The sequence below is a fragment of the Periplaneta americana genome, chromosome 9, assembly GCF_040183065.1.
Source record: "Periplaneta americana isolate PAMFEO1 chromosome 9, P.americana_PAMFEO1_priV1, whole genome shotgun sequence".
Classification (NCBI taxonomy): Eukaryota; Metazoa; Arthropoda; class Insecta; order Blattodea; family Blattidae; genus Periplaneta; species Periplaneta americana.
The window spans coordinates 43347899-43365337 of record NC_091125.1 but is presented as its reverse complement, the minus strand read 5'-3'; the positions used below and the strand labels follow the sequence as shown (position 1 = coordinate 43365337).

Below are 17439 nucleotides of genomic sequence, written 5' to 3'. Positions count from 1 at the left end.
GATATTCTGTCTTTTCCTATAACTACCAATGTATCTGCATTATTCACACTGAACTTTATTATCAGTACACAAAGAAACGGGACTCTACTAGATCTTATCATTTTCCAAATAAACCAATTCCATGAATTTCTACGACAAATATTTCACGACCAGTAACGGTAGGAATCTCTAAGCTAATACCGACTCATCATATTTAAAGATACTTAAAATACTCCCTAATCATTTGGTATACAAATTATAAATTCATAAAGCCATTTCCCAAGCAATTTCATAATAATATACTCCGTATTTCATACACAACATAAACTCCCATATTATAAACTGTTAATAACCTCAAATATCACACAACACGTTGGTCACTATTACCGATCTTTTTCTTTTAATTAACCAAATTTATACATGCTCATAGGCCTACCTTCTACACAACTGATGAATTATTTATGCTTGTAAATTCAATTTTTCTACTTAACATGAAATGTACAACTAAAATATACTTGTAAATTGAATTAATCTGTTTACTATGCAATATCTATTGTTGTATAGCTTAACTGATGAATTGTATATGCTGTAAATTGAATAATAGTCTATATAGCTCAACTGATGAATTGTTTATGCTTATAAATTGAATTAATCTACTTGATATGAATTGTATAATTTTGTATAGCTTAACGAAAGTATGCTTGTAAATTGAATTAATCTGTTTACTAGGCTATAACTTATGTAATGTATATTTTTGTATAGCTTGGCTGATGAATTGTATATGCTTTAAAATGAATAGTACTCTCTATAGCTCAACTGATGAATTGCTTATGCTTGTAATTGTAAGTAATTTGCGTGATGTGTATTATCTATTTTTATATTGATTGAATTTTTTATGCTTTTAAATTGAATTAACTTACTTGCTATGTATTATATTTTATAGCTAAACTGATGAATAATTTATTGTTTAGGTTTTGTAAATTTAATAATCTGATTGTTATGTACTGTATATTTTTTGTAGAGCCACCAATGTAGCTCAGTAAGGTCTATGGAATATAATAAATGAAATGAAAAAAAAAATAAAAATAAAAAATTTATTGATCTACAGATAAGAATAATATGTAACTTAAACATAGTTTTTCTATTGCATTCTAGTAGAATGTATCGGAATTTATTAGTATTACTGATTTTTCTCTTTCATTCTTTTCGGAATTTTTATAAATCTGTGGAGGCTTCATCTCAAGTTTATTTAGAACTTTTTCAAAGTGATGGCCATACTCAGACTCCAGCAACGTGGTATTAAGTCATATTATGTCTTCATCTATAGTCCCGTCGCTCTTATTTACGGCAGCCAATCACGTTGCAGGTCGGCTACTTTTAAACGTGTGCGTCTTGTCATTCGCTGCTGATGACGTTATGCACTTCCTAAGGCTCGATAAATACTTAATATAATCGCCCGCCATTTTTGTTCTTTCGTTTCGCAAAAAGTACACGAGGACATTATTTTCCGCTCAATTATTTGCTCAATTACAGTGAGTTTGATTTATTATCATAGGAGCTACGACATGATAATGTTTAACGGTGCGGCAAATAGATTCCTCGTCTGGTGGCTCGGCAACGAAAGAACAAAAGACTTTATAGAGCCTTCACTTCCTAAGGCTTAAGCAAAGAGGAGGAGTCACACCGGAAATAACAGCGACGCGACTATAAGTCAAATAGCGTGTTGTGATTACTCTCGTATTCGTGACCTTCATTTACAGAATGACGTCACGAGGCACTTCGTCCCTCTTTATACCCTTCTGATGTAGACACACGACTTTCAGAATTTGAACGATTAATAGGAACAATAAAAATAGCATTGTATAAAAGTAAGAAAATGAACTATATACAATTTCTACAGAGTAATGGCTGTATCATACTGATCTATGGATCAGAAATATGTACTATAATGTCAAATTAAGAAAGAGAATGGATGCCGCTGAAATAGAACTCCTAAGGTCTAAGTCTACCAGATCCCAAACGAAATTAAATATGAGAGAAGAGTTAAATATGCCTTGTCTCCTGGAATAATAAATAATAAAGACATTGTACAAAAAGATGGTACTAACAGATGTTTATCACAAATACTCTATAAATATAAACCGAAAAAAAGGCGAAGTGTTGGATGACCAAGAAGGACATGGAGTGACCAATTCTAAGCAACGAAAACCTTTCTTGATGTGGAAACTGATTTGGCCTAAGCCGTGATGTTAAAGGAGAAGCCAAATAGATGTCAAGTGTTTTCTTTACTCCAAAATATTTCGTCACACATACACAATCAGTGTACAATGGTAGTCTACTGTTATGGATGGAAAGCTTTTAGAAACAATAGTAATTTATGTAACTACAGTCTTACTAATAAACTGTGTATAGTTTTTATACGAGACTTATGCAGAGTTGAGACAAAAAACTTTACTAATAAACTATGCCTAAGCGATGGATGTATAAACAGGCTGTAACTATAAAATGGGAATTGCTTTGCAGTAGTTATATACACGAAACCCCTGCTTAAGCGTTATATATAGAGAAAAAATGGCCGCCCCTCTAACAGCTGTTCGTATTGACTGTCATTTTACGATGATGGTTGCCTTGTAACCACAGAAGAACAAACCAAAGAGCAGAAAATAATTAGAATAATATTGCTTTAGCTTGTACTCTTTGACCAAAATATAGTGTGGTAATCGATTAGAGCCAGTTGTACTATCGATACTTAACACACCACACTAGAGCGCTCTGCCGGATGCAAAAGAGAACGTCAGATATCTATTACCTTTCGTAACGAAGTAATGACGAAACTATGACGTAGCTGTGCAACAGTTATACTGTTATACACGACGTATGTAGTGATTATTAGTAAGGAATTTACACACGACGTGTAAACGAGCTACTCATTGTGTAAGTATAAGACAGTTAAACGTCTGTATATAGAGTTTTTATTAGTAAGACCGTTAGTGTACAATCTTGGTAATCTGACACGAGTGAATGTTTAGCATGCTCACGTGCTAATTTTCACGAGTGTTTATAATGAAGATTATACGCGTGTTACAACGTTTCATGATATTCTAGCATTAAAATATGTAAAAAAAAACTATTATAAATTTAAAAAATGTAATATTGTGATGTAGTAGAGACATGAGTACTGGTTGTGACGTAATATATTGTATGGATGCTAAGTAACAGTTTCTAAAACAATGTGATTTTGTTGCTGTTTTGAAGCTTTTTCTTACAAATACGTTGTATAAAATTGTGTTGCGAAGGCGGTGATGATGTCATGGAATACTAGTTCCTAGATAACCTTTTCTGGTCCAGTGCCAGAATTAGGCCAATTGTGCAGGATTTATAGCGTCTTATAAAGCGTGTTTTAATGCTAGGATTGCATAAAATACATGTTTGTAGAGAGACTTTATCATTTATTTTATTCCTAACTAAATTTACATTTCAGGTCAGGAACCGGTAATTTGATAGAAGACGGGCAAAATCCAACATGGCTGACGAAAACTACCAAAAACGTTCTGCCAACTATGAAGTCCAAATGTCACCAAACATCGCAAAATCAAAGATGAAAAATCAAATATATATTCATATTTTTAAAGAAGAACAAGCCCTCCAAAAAAAAAAAAAAAAATGAAAATATATTTAATTTTTTTCCTTTGATTCTTTTGGCGTTTCGTGGCATTCGAACTTCATAGTTGGTAGTACTTTTCTGGCAGTTTTTGTCCGCACTTTGCCCCCAAAAGTCACTAAAACACAAAACAAAACAAAATAATTTATCTCCTTATCAAATAAAATTCAATTCTCATTGACGTCTTCATCGACAACCACTTCACTTCCAGTATAAATGGCACAGGCTTTAAGGCAATCTAACCTTAAACCATGTAAGCTACAAATAACTAAACCAACACTTTGTCGTACAGTGAACTTTGCATAAATAAACCACGTGTTTACACTAAATGAAATTCTCTTCGAACATTTATTACACCTTAACATGCACAGAAAATTCAGTAAATAATTCCTTTAAACCACAGAAAAACAGTTTTCTCCTCAACATTCAACACAATCCTTATTCACCAGCGAAAGAACTAAACCAAAATCGACACAAAATTTAATAAATGATTTCAGAACACGGATTCCTTCCTTTCCCTCTTACTTCAAAATTCCAACCTTGTGCACACAAAATAAATTATTGACACTGAAAAGTGACTTTTCGTAAGCATGATGATGCGCATTCGACAAATGCGAATCTACAATGTAACATCACTCACGTCAAACAACCAAGAACTGACAACGTCATTATCCATTCAAAATTAATGAAAATTCTAGAATAAATTAATCAAATCGAAAGAAAATCACAAACATCATAAAATGACAAACTTTCAATAGCTTTAGCCATCAGACACAACATAACACCACTCACTTCAAACAACCAAGAACAACTGATAACGTCATTATCCATTCAAAATAAATGAAAATTCTAGAACAAATGAAAACTATAACCAATCAAATTAAAAGAAAATCACGGCGACACCTAGTATAAAAAACCTAGAACTAACATGTAAAAGTCACTAAAAGATCACTAACATTTAACTCTGAAATAAAAAAGTTAGTAATACTTACTATATTCAACCAAGTGCCCGTCTTCTATCAAATTACCCAGGAACCTACTAAATTACTGTAAGAACTTAAGGAAATATTTTGTCTCTTTTTTAACTTATACAGAATAGTTAGAGCTATGTGATTTCCAGGAAATTATAAGATCTATAATTTTTTTTCACGAAGGAGAATTTGTTAAAGTATACCAAATGTGGCTGAAATATTAAGTCCTGAGGAACTGCCATTCACAACATAATCACCATCACCATCACAACGAGTATCACTAACTTCAAAAGCCATTTAATTTTAATATTATTCTTATTACATTGCACAGAAGAGCAAGCTGTATTATGCGCAGTTTCGTACACATTTTCGTGTGTATATATTTATTCGATTTTGTATTTGTGTATTTATTTGTTTTATTTATGTTCATTTTTTACTCATAAGTACATTTGTTCTGTATAAAATTGTCAACTTCATTTCCACCATTTGTTCAGGAAAGAAGTTTCATAACATTGCAGTGCTGACCATGATTAATCAAAGCTCTCTCAATACACCGCCACTGTGCAGAAAAAGAAAATGGCTATAGACTCTTTCCCTCTGTCCTGTCACCCTTGTCAGTGCATGCCATTCGGGATGCTTTCTATAGCGTAATCATCGCAATAAGATTTCTGCTCATGCCTTACCAAGACAATGCGGCAACGGAAAAACAATATAATAAGACATCATTTGGCGAAATTCGAATTTACACAGAATAAAAACTGTGTCGTAATCCTGTGTAAAAGATTGCCCGAAATGTTATATGTAGTTAGGTTAATGAAGAACAATTAAAATGATATAAATAAAATTCTATTTTTATGAAAGCTGGCACTCATTACATTTTGTAAATATTTTTGTGGAGTTAAAATACTCTTTGTTACGTACAGTATTGTACATTGCTCGATTTATGTGATGGGCAAAGATGTAGACATTTCCTCCTACTCGTGCGATAACTTCTCCGACACACTCATAGAGCGTGTAGCATATGTGCAAGGCGTATGAAATTGCAAAACAGTCTAGGTAAGTGAAGTACGAACATGAGTACGTGCTTAATAAATTTCTTGTCGTTTGCGAGACAAAATCAACACTATCAGAGAAGAAATCTTCCTTCTCGAAACTAATTTTGCATACAGAAAAGTCAAACAAAAATGTATGAAGCTCATTGAAGTTGAATTGCATATTTATATTTTGTAGCAAGAGCGCGGCAAATAAGACGACTCTACAGTTGCTATAGTGGGCTGCGTACTGACACTTTATACGAATAAAACAAATATTTTCAGTTCCCGTAAACCAGATCGTTGCGACATAATTCCTGCGCTATTCGCTTGAAGATTTGATTTTGGACTTAGCATCAGTCTTGTTGACAAGTCATTAAAATGTTCTTCGCATATATCTTTTTTTTTATTGTTTAAAACGAGCTCGTTTCATGCCACTTCTTAAACAAGTCAAGGATATATTGTTTAGAGCTTAGAAGTTCAGGTAGATTCCGAAAAACGTAGCTGAAATTTTCGCAATATTTTACGCATGAATTTTTCGCTAAGAAATCACTATAATAGATTCACTGATCAGTAGTACACCTAATCATGGTTATTGCTAAGACTACTACTTCTTGTTATGAAAATAGCATTGAAACTGAACATTGTTCACTAATCTGAATTCATTTGCATCTTTCAGCAGATTGACATCACTATTGCCTCCTTGCTATCAATTCCCGGCGGTGAGTGAGCGAGTTAGCGAATACGTTAACAGGGTCAAGTCTTGTTTGCCTCGCTCTGATATTAAGCTGTACTCACGTGTTGACGAGACGACCGCACGTCCTCACGGGTGTAGATAGGCGCGTCCAAGTCCGTCACTGAGGACGAGATGGACACATTCCTGGATCTTCTATTTTTGTCAGGCACCTGCAACAGCGCCAGCGATTGCGCTGCAGCCTGAGGACGCAACGGATGGTCCTCCTCGATGTATCCCACACCGAAGTCTTCCTGGTCCATCGTCCCTGAGACAAGAATCCGTCTTTCAGACACATTTGATCACTAATTTAATGATTGTGTACAATTTGGCATTCTTTTAAAAATTACACATAATACATGCGTCATAATTTTGTAATTTTAATTTCAAGTAGCATTAAATTGTTCATTTTTACGAGTACATACCGTACTTTGTTCTCAATATGTACTTTATTTCATGTTGAATCTATATAAAAGTAGTAGTAGTAGTAGTAGTAGTAGTAGTAGTAGTAGTAGTAGTAGCAAGTGGTGGTGGTAGTGGTGGTAGCAGCAGTAGTGGTGGTGGTAGTAGTAGCAGTAGCAGCAGCAGCAGCAGTAGTAGTAGTGATAGTAGTAGTAGTAGTAGTAAGTGGTGGTAGTAGTAGCAGTAGTAGTAGTAGTAGTAGTAGTAGTAGTAGTAGTAATAGTAGTATCAGTAGTAGTAGCAGTAGCAGTAGTGAATTTTACTTGCGTATTAAATTTTGGTAGTTGTGATCAGAAACCACTTAGTTGAGGTTTGGCATTGTAAGGTGAGAAATATATATGGTAGGCAAGGTTTGTAAGATAAGGTAATACAGTGTAGGTCAAGTTTGAATAAGGTAGGATATAGATCAGAGATGCAAAACTGTGCTACAATTGTGGCACATGTCACAAGCCGGAACACGTGACTCATCCCTTCCTTTTCCCTCACACGTCATTGGACATGGTAGGGGGAGAGGAGATATGTATTCAGTATGCTTGCGGAACGTCACAGATACGCAATTCAAGGCCAGGGGAGTGTGGACTGGGAACAAACTGTTTTCCCATGCTTCCACCCCTCTCTTCTCCAGTTCTGCATCCCTGATATAGATGGTAAAGTGAAGTATGTTCCGTTTAGGTTAGGTACGGTAGGGTAAGATATGGTAATGTAAGATTAAGTTAGGTGAAGATGATAAAAGTACGGAAGAGTAGATAAGATAACACAAGGTCAAGTATTGATATATAGGGTAATATAAAGTAGTTAAGTTATTATAGTCGGTTACTTAACGACGCTATATCAACTACTAGATTACTTAGCTTCAATGGAATAGTGATAGCCAGATGATGCCGAGGATTAGCCGTGGTATTATCTGTCATTCACCTTGCAGTTGTGAAAAACCTCGGAAAAACTCAACCAAGTAATCAGTAGAAGCGAGAATTGAACTTACGCCCGATGAGATAGGTCAAGGAAAGGTAAGGTACAATATTGTACGTTATGGTAGAGCAAGGGAAGGCGATTTGAAGTGAGGCTAATGTAAAGTAATATGAGGTAAATTGAGAAGAAGTAAGGTTATGTAACGTGGGATGAGATGAGGCAAGATGATATATTGTAAGGGCAATGGAAGTTCAGATCACGTCATGTAAAACAAGGTAGGGTAGAATAGTGTAACAGTGTAGGATAGTTGTCATAAGGTAGTTAAGATAATAAAAGAAGAGAAGTGAGGTGACGTGAGATGAGGTTAGCCCAGAAATTTAAGGTATAATAGAGTGGAGTGGGATACATTAGAGCAAGGTAAGGTAAAGGAAGACTATTCCGAGACAAGGCAATGATGATATGTTAATAGAGCAATGCTGAATTGAGAATGGTACAGGAAATCGAAATGTTTGTGAAACCGCATTCCACAACTACAAATCTTACAGTATCTGCCGAAAATCGAACACTGACTCATTTCGTAAGTAGCAGTTAACTCACTGAGCTACGGCTAGATCAAAATAGATATGATGTTGAAACCAGATTTATTAGCAAACCGGTCTTCTACGACATACCAGCCACCTTCGACTTTCTGTTTTCAGGACAAGTATCCCCTTTCTTCTTCATAATCAAATGAATATAGTGCGGAATAACACTCAATGACTTCATGAAATGACTTTTAGTGAACTATTACGATCATTAAAAATATTAAAAATTTCATCCAAAACGTCGAAGGACTTTCTTTCAAATTGAAACATTTCAAAACATTTTAGAAAGACCATAACACAAGAAACTGTAGCTTACTTTAGTATCAGCAATGGTAATAAGGGTGAAGCCAAATTATGAAGAAATTATGAAATGATGCATGGTAGTGAGAAAGGTAATTCCCAAGAACTGCTTTATCTTTGAAAATTGAAAATTCACTTGGACTCGCTGGTTCCAACTCAACTTATTATAAAATGACGTGGATAATATGTAAACTTTTATTAACACAGCCTTGTATGTACAGTTCCAGAAAAAAAAATGATCCGCCTGAAATGTTTACGTTCCAGATTCAACGCATTGCACATGCTCAGTACTCCAAACCAGTGGTGCACACGAGATCGCTTTGACAATAATTATTTAAATTATTTTACGTCGATTGTTCTCGTAACCCGAAAGGCATTAGAAAAGATGCTCTTAGGCATTAATTTGATATTATTTTCATATTAACTTCGTGCTTTTTGCATTAGTTGTGAAATACCTTCCTGTAATACCATTCAAATAATACTGGGTTGAAAATCTTTGTTAAATCGTTGTGGTGTGAATCGTCCTCTGTAAAGAACTTCAAGAGTCGGGCCATTTTTGTTTCTGTTACTGTACAAATGTATTGACTCAGAATTTCTGGCTCTTACAATCTCCAGACAAATTTTTAAATACGATGAATTGTAACAATAAAATATATTTAAAGTTATATACTTATCATTTTAATGAACACACACATCAAAACGAAATATTTTTTTTATACCAACAAACTTTCCAAATATGTAAGTCATGTTTCACAGTAATATTAGTTTAAAAAATGCTTCTGGGCAAAAATTTTGTTCCGCATTGATAAATCGATATGTTATTTAATTTTCCATGGCTTCATCAGAAGCAAAACGTTACCCCATATTCTTTCTACTTTGCTGTAGTTGATGTGTTGTTAGAAAGTAGCTGTAAATCGTTGCATCGCGTAAAGTGAACAGAGGTAGTTTACCGAAGTACATATGATATTTTCATGCAGATATTCTGCGTCATCATACGATGAAAGAATAATGGAATGGAGAAAAATTCTCTCCGGCGCCGGGATTTGAACCCGGGTCTTCAGTTCTACGTGCTGATGCTTTATCCACTAAGCCACCCCGGATACCACCCCGGCGTCGGACAGAATCGTCTCAGATTAAGTTCCAACTCTTGGGTTCCCTCTAATGGTCGCCCTCTGCACTACGTCATGGATGTCTATGAACGTAGGACCGAAGTCCACACATGTGCTGAGGTGCACTCGTAATGAGTGACTAGTTGGCCGGGATCCGACGGAGATAGTTTAGACTACGCGCGGTTACTGCTTTGGCATTATGTAGTAGGTAGCATAGCTCAACACTTGTGCCGGTTTTCCTGCGTACCGGTAACGAAAATAATAAGTCTAGAGATATTTTCAACAGTAATCTCACTAGATGTTTTGATTTATCTAGAGAAAATCAAAACTCGAGTGGGATTTAATTGACTATTACACGATTAGAAGAAAGTATATAAAGATTAGAAGTAACGACGTACTCCTATACAATAAAATATTAATTGACTTACGAAAATACAACTGTCTTCAAATGTATTATTGTACCATCTCAACATTACAAATATTACGTTAGATGCATGCTAGATGGCAGTAGTGTCTTTATACAGACACTGTAATGATTACTATTCAATAAATCTTAATATTAAACAATCTCTGATACGTGACTATCCACAATATCATATAGCAGAAGCTATAACATAACCTAACTAATATACACAAGTGTTAAGAAAAGTTTTAATTAACGACGATGACATAAAAAATAAACATGAATAATTTTAAAAGGAATAATTATTGAATGTACAATTTTCAAATTTGAATGTGGTTGGTGGTTCAATTGATGTTATATTGGACGTGTGCGTAATAGAAGTGGAACTCGTTGATTTAGGCCTACATGGTGTATTCAACTTATTCCGAATTTCCGAATGAATAATTTTAAAAGGAATAATTATTGAATGTACAATTTTCAAATTTGAATGTGGTTGGTGGTTCAATTTATGTTATATTGGACGTGTGCATAATAGAAGTGGAACTCGTTGATTTAGGCCTACATGGTGTATTCAACTTATTCAGGATTTCCGAATGGTGCTCTTCATTTATTTGTAAATCGGATTTCAGAAGATGCATAGGTATGATCAGTGATTTTTATTAATTCTTGTTCTTGAATGCCAATGCGAGTCATATTTGAAACTGCTGTGCATCGACTGGAGTGATTTGTAATTTTATATATATTTTTGACGTCCAGACCAGCGCAGTTTCAAATGTTGGCAAACAAAGAAACAAATGCTAGGGACGCGATAAAATTGTGCGATAAGCAGCCATGATTGGTTGATAAGCAGTCTTTCGTACCGTTTTATTGGTCAAAAGTAGTATGACGTAGTAAGAGTGTAATAGTCTCTGTAATTTTTCTACAAGCTTATGTGTAAGATAATTTAGTAAATGAAGTCTGCTATACCATTGCAATCGGGAGATAGTTCCTTGTAAATCCGCATGGTAGCGCTAGTAATCTCATAGCTGAATGTTTCCTCATAGTCATAATGTACTGCAGTATTTCGAAATAAGCTGTCACTTATCACTAATCATTTGATTTATAGGTAAAGTTAAGAAAACTACGTAGTTGATTCAGTGTTTTTACGTAGTATGTTAAGTTTATGAAATGTAATTACCTTTGGGCAGAAGTACACAATAGTGTTATCACTTATCGAAATAATTTAAAATATCAAAATATATTAATTAAATGAAAACAATTACCTTGCAATAAACGAGTGGTAGACATGTTTTCCTCACTGTTTTAATTGCCAAAATTTTCGCAACGACACTAAGCAAAGCACATTATAATGCATAAAAAATGATTAATTTTGCCGCTAGATATTGTCCTTGCCACGCAATGAAAAATACAATTTCTTAAAGTTACTGGCTCGCTGTGAACACTACTATATTGACACGTGGTTCAACAGCGATATTCCGTACACAATGAGGTCCGACTTTCTGACTTGGTACTATTTATCAAGAAGCTAACCTTGCCTGTTACTAGACGGTAAAGCCCTACAAGTGGTGTCGAGATAAAGCAATTTTATCCCCGACAACTGCTGACATGAGTGTCTGGTTGGGATAAGCTCAATGAAATGCCCCGAAAAGGTCGCTAAAGGAAAGTGAAAGTACTAAGGAAACACACCCGACTGGAATACTGTACTAAGAAACTTTATCCAAAGCAACATACCAATAAAATCAGATTAAGTTCCTGAGTATCACAATGCCAAGTATTTTTTTCTTAGATGAAAACAATTTGTTAGCCACCGGCGTAGCTCAGTCGGCTGAGACGCTTGCCTGCTGATCTGGAGTTGCGCTCTGGTGTGGGTTCGATTCCCTCTTGGGCTGATCATCTGATTGGGTTTTTCCGAGGTTTTCACCATCCATAAGGCAAGTTTCAGGTAATCTATGGCAGTGTTTTTCAGCCGCCGGACCGCGTCCCGGTACCAGGCTCTGGCATCAATTATACCGGGCCGCGAGATATTCTACTGGAATTTGTCATTTTACTTTTCTAAGCATTTTTCGCGACTATTACACTCTTACTACGTCATACTACTTTTGACCAATAAAACGGTACGGAAGGACGTATTTCAACCAATCATGGCTGCTTATCGCACAATTTTATCGTGTCCCTAGCATTTGTTTCTTTGTTTGCCAACATTTGAAACTGCGCTGGTCTGGACGTCAAAAATATATATAAAATTACAAATCACTCCAGTCGATGCACAGCAGTTTCAAATATGACTCGCATTGGCATTCAAGAACAAGAATTAATAAAAATCACTGATCATACCTATGCATCTTCTGAAATCCGATTTACAAATAAATGAAGAGCACCATTCGGAAATCCTGAATAAGTTGAATACACCATGTAGGCCTAAATCAACGAGTTCCACTTCTATTATGCACACGTCCAATATAACATAAATTGAACCACCAACCACATTCAAATTTGAAAATTGTACATTCAATAATTATTCCTTTTAAAATTATTCATTCGGAAATTCGGAATAAGTTGAATACACCATGTAGGCCTAAATCAACGAGTTCCACTTCTATTACGCACACGTCCAATATAACATCAATTGAACCACCAACCACATTCAAATTTGAAAATTGTACATTCAATAATTATTCCTTTTAAAATTATTCATGTTTATTTTTTATGTCATCGTCGTTAATTAAAACTTTTCTAACACTTGTGTATATTAGTTAGGTTATGTTATAGCTTCTGCTATATGATATTATGGATAGTCACGTATCAGAGATTGTTTAATATTAAGATTTATTGAATAGTAATCATTACAGTGTCTGTATAAAGACACTACTGCCATCTAGCATGCATCTAGCGTAATATTTGTAATGTTGAGATGGTACAATAATACATTTGAAGACAGTTGTATTTTCGTAAATCAATTAATATTTTATTGTATTGGAGTACTTCGTTACTTCTAATCTTCATATACTTTCTTCTAATCGTGTAATAGTCAATTAAATCCCACTCGAGTTTTGATTTTTCTCTAGATAAATCAAAACGTCTAGTGAGATTACTGTTGAATAAATATTTCATAGTGGAAATATTCTCAGGAGAATAATTTGATTTTTTCAAAAAGCGCAGATCCATATCTTATCTTAACCCAAAATTCTAAATATAACTAAATAACATCTGTGTAGCAAATGTCATATTGTGATGTAACGAAGTACGTATGATATTTCCGTGCAAGAATTCTGCATTAGGCCCTACCATATGATGAAGAATGGGTGGAGCGGAGAAAAATGCTCTCCAGCACCGATAATGCGTAAATAATCACTTAGTGATTTAAGACGGCGCTCATTCCGTCGGATCCCAGCCACTTAATCACTCGTAATGAGGCACCTCTGCATATAGTATGTTGGACTTGGTGCCACTATCACACATCTGTAACACAGTGCATGAGGGTTGGCCACTAAAAGGGAAACTAAGAGGTGGAACTTAAACCGAAAGGATTCAATCCGACATCGGAATTGGAATCCGATGTCGCTTAGTGAATAAAGCGTCAGCACGTAGAGCTGAAAACCCGGGTTCGAGTCCCGGTGTCGGAGAGAATTTTTCTCCGCTCCACCTATCCTTCATTATATAGTAATGCAGAATCCCTGCACGGAAATATCATACGTACTTCGGTACATCACAATTATTAATGAAATTAAATGTGTGGCAGAGAATTAAAAAAAAAAAAACAATAGCCTACTGTATTTGCTTGGAAGCTGTAGAGTGACACTGAATATCGACGAATGGTTATGAGTAGGGCTATGATTTTGATGACCTATAAATCATGAAAAAAGTCCTAAAAACAATGCATTTATGAACTAAAAATCTTTTAAAAATGCCCTTAAAAATGCCCTAAAATTGATCTTACATAATTGGCTTAGTAGGAATATTAATATTTAGACTAGTAATTAAATTAATTTCTAGTATACTAACTTTCAAGTTTATTTAATTTTACATAATTTTTCTAAGTAGTACACTTTAATTATTTTACCTGCTGTAGCCCACCACAAGGCTACTCTTATCTGGAACTAGCAGGTATATAGGAGTCTATATTGAAGGGTAGTTGGACTGATCCATTATGTGGGGGTGTACTACGTTAAAATGACAATATTTGTGTAGAAAAACGATTAAAATAATAAAAAATAATGGGTATTAATTGAAAAAATATGTAGAGAAAATATCAAAGTAAATAAATAAATTTTTTCATTAATAATGGTGATTTATGGCCAAAACTAAATGAAAATACCCAAAAAATGACCGAATAAAACAAAAAATGCTCTTATGAGTTGTAAGAGGTAAAAATGCAAAAAAAAAAAATGCCCTAACAAATATGTTTTAAAACACTCAGTCTATCACATAACATATAAATACTAAAGCAGCAATGTTTCTGGCTTACTAGAAAAAAGATGCAATTTCATCAAAATCCTAGCCCTAATTATGAGTGTTATGACTCATGTAGCAATTTACTTTATTACGCTTTGGTATTTAAATATTTTCTTTCAAAATGTAGGTGCGACTGTTGATATTTTGTTTTACTAAGAATGAGCAAAATATTTACGGTAAAAAGAGATAGCTTTTCCCAGCATTTCATGGTCCATATTCCGCTATACGAGCAATACATTCAGTCGAAAAATTCTTCCTACATCTATGATGAACCATTAATGTCATAATACGGGTAATGGAAACTGAATTGCTTTGAGAAAATCTAATTCGCAGTCGCTTTTCACATCACAATCTGCCTGATTTCGAACTCCGGGTCGCTTTGGTAAAGACCGGCAGTTGACTGAAGTAAGCTGGCCTTGCTCCGAAGTATGCACATCTACCGATAAAATCGCAATGATTTTGTTTCTGGTTCAGAGCACGGGAGAATGTAACACTCATCACATTAATACTTACTGTGTGAAGGACGAAATATTACGGCTCCTTGGCAATACATAATAGCAACGATCCCCGCCTTCCACCTTCGTCATAGAATTTGTGAAGACGCAAGTACAGTGACGTGCTTGGACGGCTGCCCTCGGCCTACACGCGCTACGTCCTTGTGCACTATCTTCAGCCAATAAACCCTCACTAAGAACACCTGTACTAACAGAAATTACCTCTAGGCCTGCTTAAACTGCGTCTCAATACGATCGAGCGCACTTTTCTCATTATATAATACGATCTATTCGATGGTGTTCGGGTGAAGTGCGTTGTCATTTTTCTGCAAATGGAGTTCTGTTCCTCAGATGAATATATAAGTTAAATTATACAAGTGGCTGTGCAAAATGCAAAACAATACTAGCATTTGATGTGTTTTATTTGTGTAGAAAATCATTTGCAACAAGGGTCCGACGTTTAATTTTCATTTATCTCAAAACTTATTTTTATTACTTAACTCCCTTTATCCAAACACCATCGTACTCGTATTAATTTCTTCAATAGTGTAAACATTAATAATCTTACAGCACGCAACGGTAACCATTCCAGTTTTGATTCCGAGTGGAATTCAAGGTTCTGTGCTCGCTATATATGTAGGACACAGACTTTTTTCGTTGTCAATTTGATGCTACGTATTATCTTAAGCCCCGTTCAGACAGTACGGAATTATATATTATTTTATTTTAATGTACCGAAGTACATATGATATTTCCATGCAGATATTCTGCGTCGTCATACGATGAAAGAGTAATGGAACGAAGAAAAATTCTCTCATATGTACTTCGGTACATTAAAATAATATATATGATATGCGTAAATCACTTCGTGATTTAAGACGGCGCTTATTCCGTCGAATCCCGGCCAACTAGTCACTCATAACGAGTGCACCTCAGCACATGTGTGGACTTCAGTCCTACGTTCATAGACATCCATGACGTAGTGCAGAGGGCGGCCACTAGAGGGAACCCAAGAGTTGGAACTTAAACTGAGACGATTCTGTCCGGCGCCGGGGTGGGTATCCGGTGTGGCTTAGTGGATAAAGCATCAGCACGTAGAGCTGAAAACCCGGGTTCAAATCCCGGCGCCGGCGAGAATTTTTCTCCGTTCCGTTACTCTTTCATAATATGGAATTAGTCGAAACTGGCATTTACTCGAATCGAATACGTTTCTAGTTCTGTATTGGTATCACCAACCAATAGAGAACCAGAAACGTATTCACATTCATTGACAACGAAGTATTCCTTGAAATTAAACTTATGCATGGGAAAAAATCGAGTACTTATTAATTGCTTTGGCGATATCGTTCGTATCCAGTATTTCACTACTTCTTCCTGTGTGATTTGCATTCATCTATACTTTAGGCTACTCCTCATTCCCCAGAAATTAGGTTAGGTTAGGTTAAGTTATATTTGCACTTTCTCGAATTTGTTTTTTGACGTTGTATGATATGTCTCAAAAACAAAACTCTTTCTATTTACTTTCACTGACCGTTCACAACGTCTAGTACCTCGTTATTTGCGAGTATGTCGTCCACCACTTGTCCAACTACTTCCTTAAACAAGAGACAAGTATAGTATCGCTGGAGTAAATAATTACCAAAAATCGAACTATGTGTACATTGCTGTCAGCAAGAAATCGATTCGAATAAACGCCCGCTTCAAGAAATTCGCGTACCGTCTGAACGGGGCCTAGAATGTAGAGGTCGTTCGGTCAGACTTGAGCTACTGTTCTCCAACCAGGAGATCAACCGTTAAAGGAATGTGCTTACTATTGCGTCATCTATTGGAGCGAAGTAGATAGATAATATTACCGTTATAACGTCAGTTTAAAAACCATGCGCTCTCCTGCATCTGTTATTTCCTACATGGAGGGAATAAAAAGACAAAGAGATTAACAGTGATCTAATTTTGTAACTAAGGTAGTATAAATATGTGTGTAACAATGTTATTGTTTGTGCTGTGAGAGCGAGCCAATAGAGATACGAGTTCCCACGTGTGTGACCTTATGACATGAACATTCTATCACAGCATTACTCCGCTGCGTTTCATTCCGCAAAGACTTTCTCGTGGTTGGAGCACAGTATGACTTGCTCGTAGGAGGAAAGTTGGAATCAGCTGACTTGCCTCAGATAACGCTCCCCTGCAGGCGAGGAGCTGGATTATAATGCTGTACTACACGATATGAAAACATGCTACTGTATTCTAGAATTATTTTATTACATTTGTCTTTACTAGAACTCTGCTCATCCATTCTGCAATTGTGGTTATATTTGACCGATGGTTTTAAATTTCAAATATAATATGATCTT

The 17439-nt window shown here is 35.4% G+C and overlaps 1 protein-coding gene across 1 annotated transcript in view; it reads right to left on the bottom strand.

Annotated features, from left to right (window-relative positions):
* The window catches only part of LOC138705869 (solute carrier family 2, facilitated glucose transporter member 1-like), a 243569-nt gene that overhangs the window by 204468 nt on the left and 21662 nt on the right, over positions 1–17439 (bottom strand). The window contains exon 2 of the mRNA XM_069834567.1: positions 6441–6643. Coding sequence (XP_069690668.1) covers positions 6441–6638 — 198 coding nt within the window. The 5' untranslated portion in view covers positions 6639–6643. The remainder of the gene's footprint in view (positions 1–6440; positions 6644–17439) is intronic.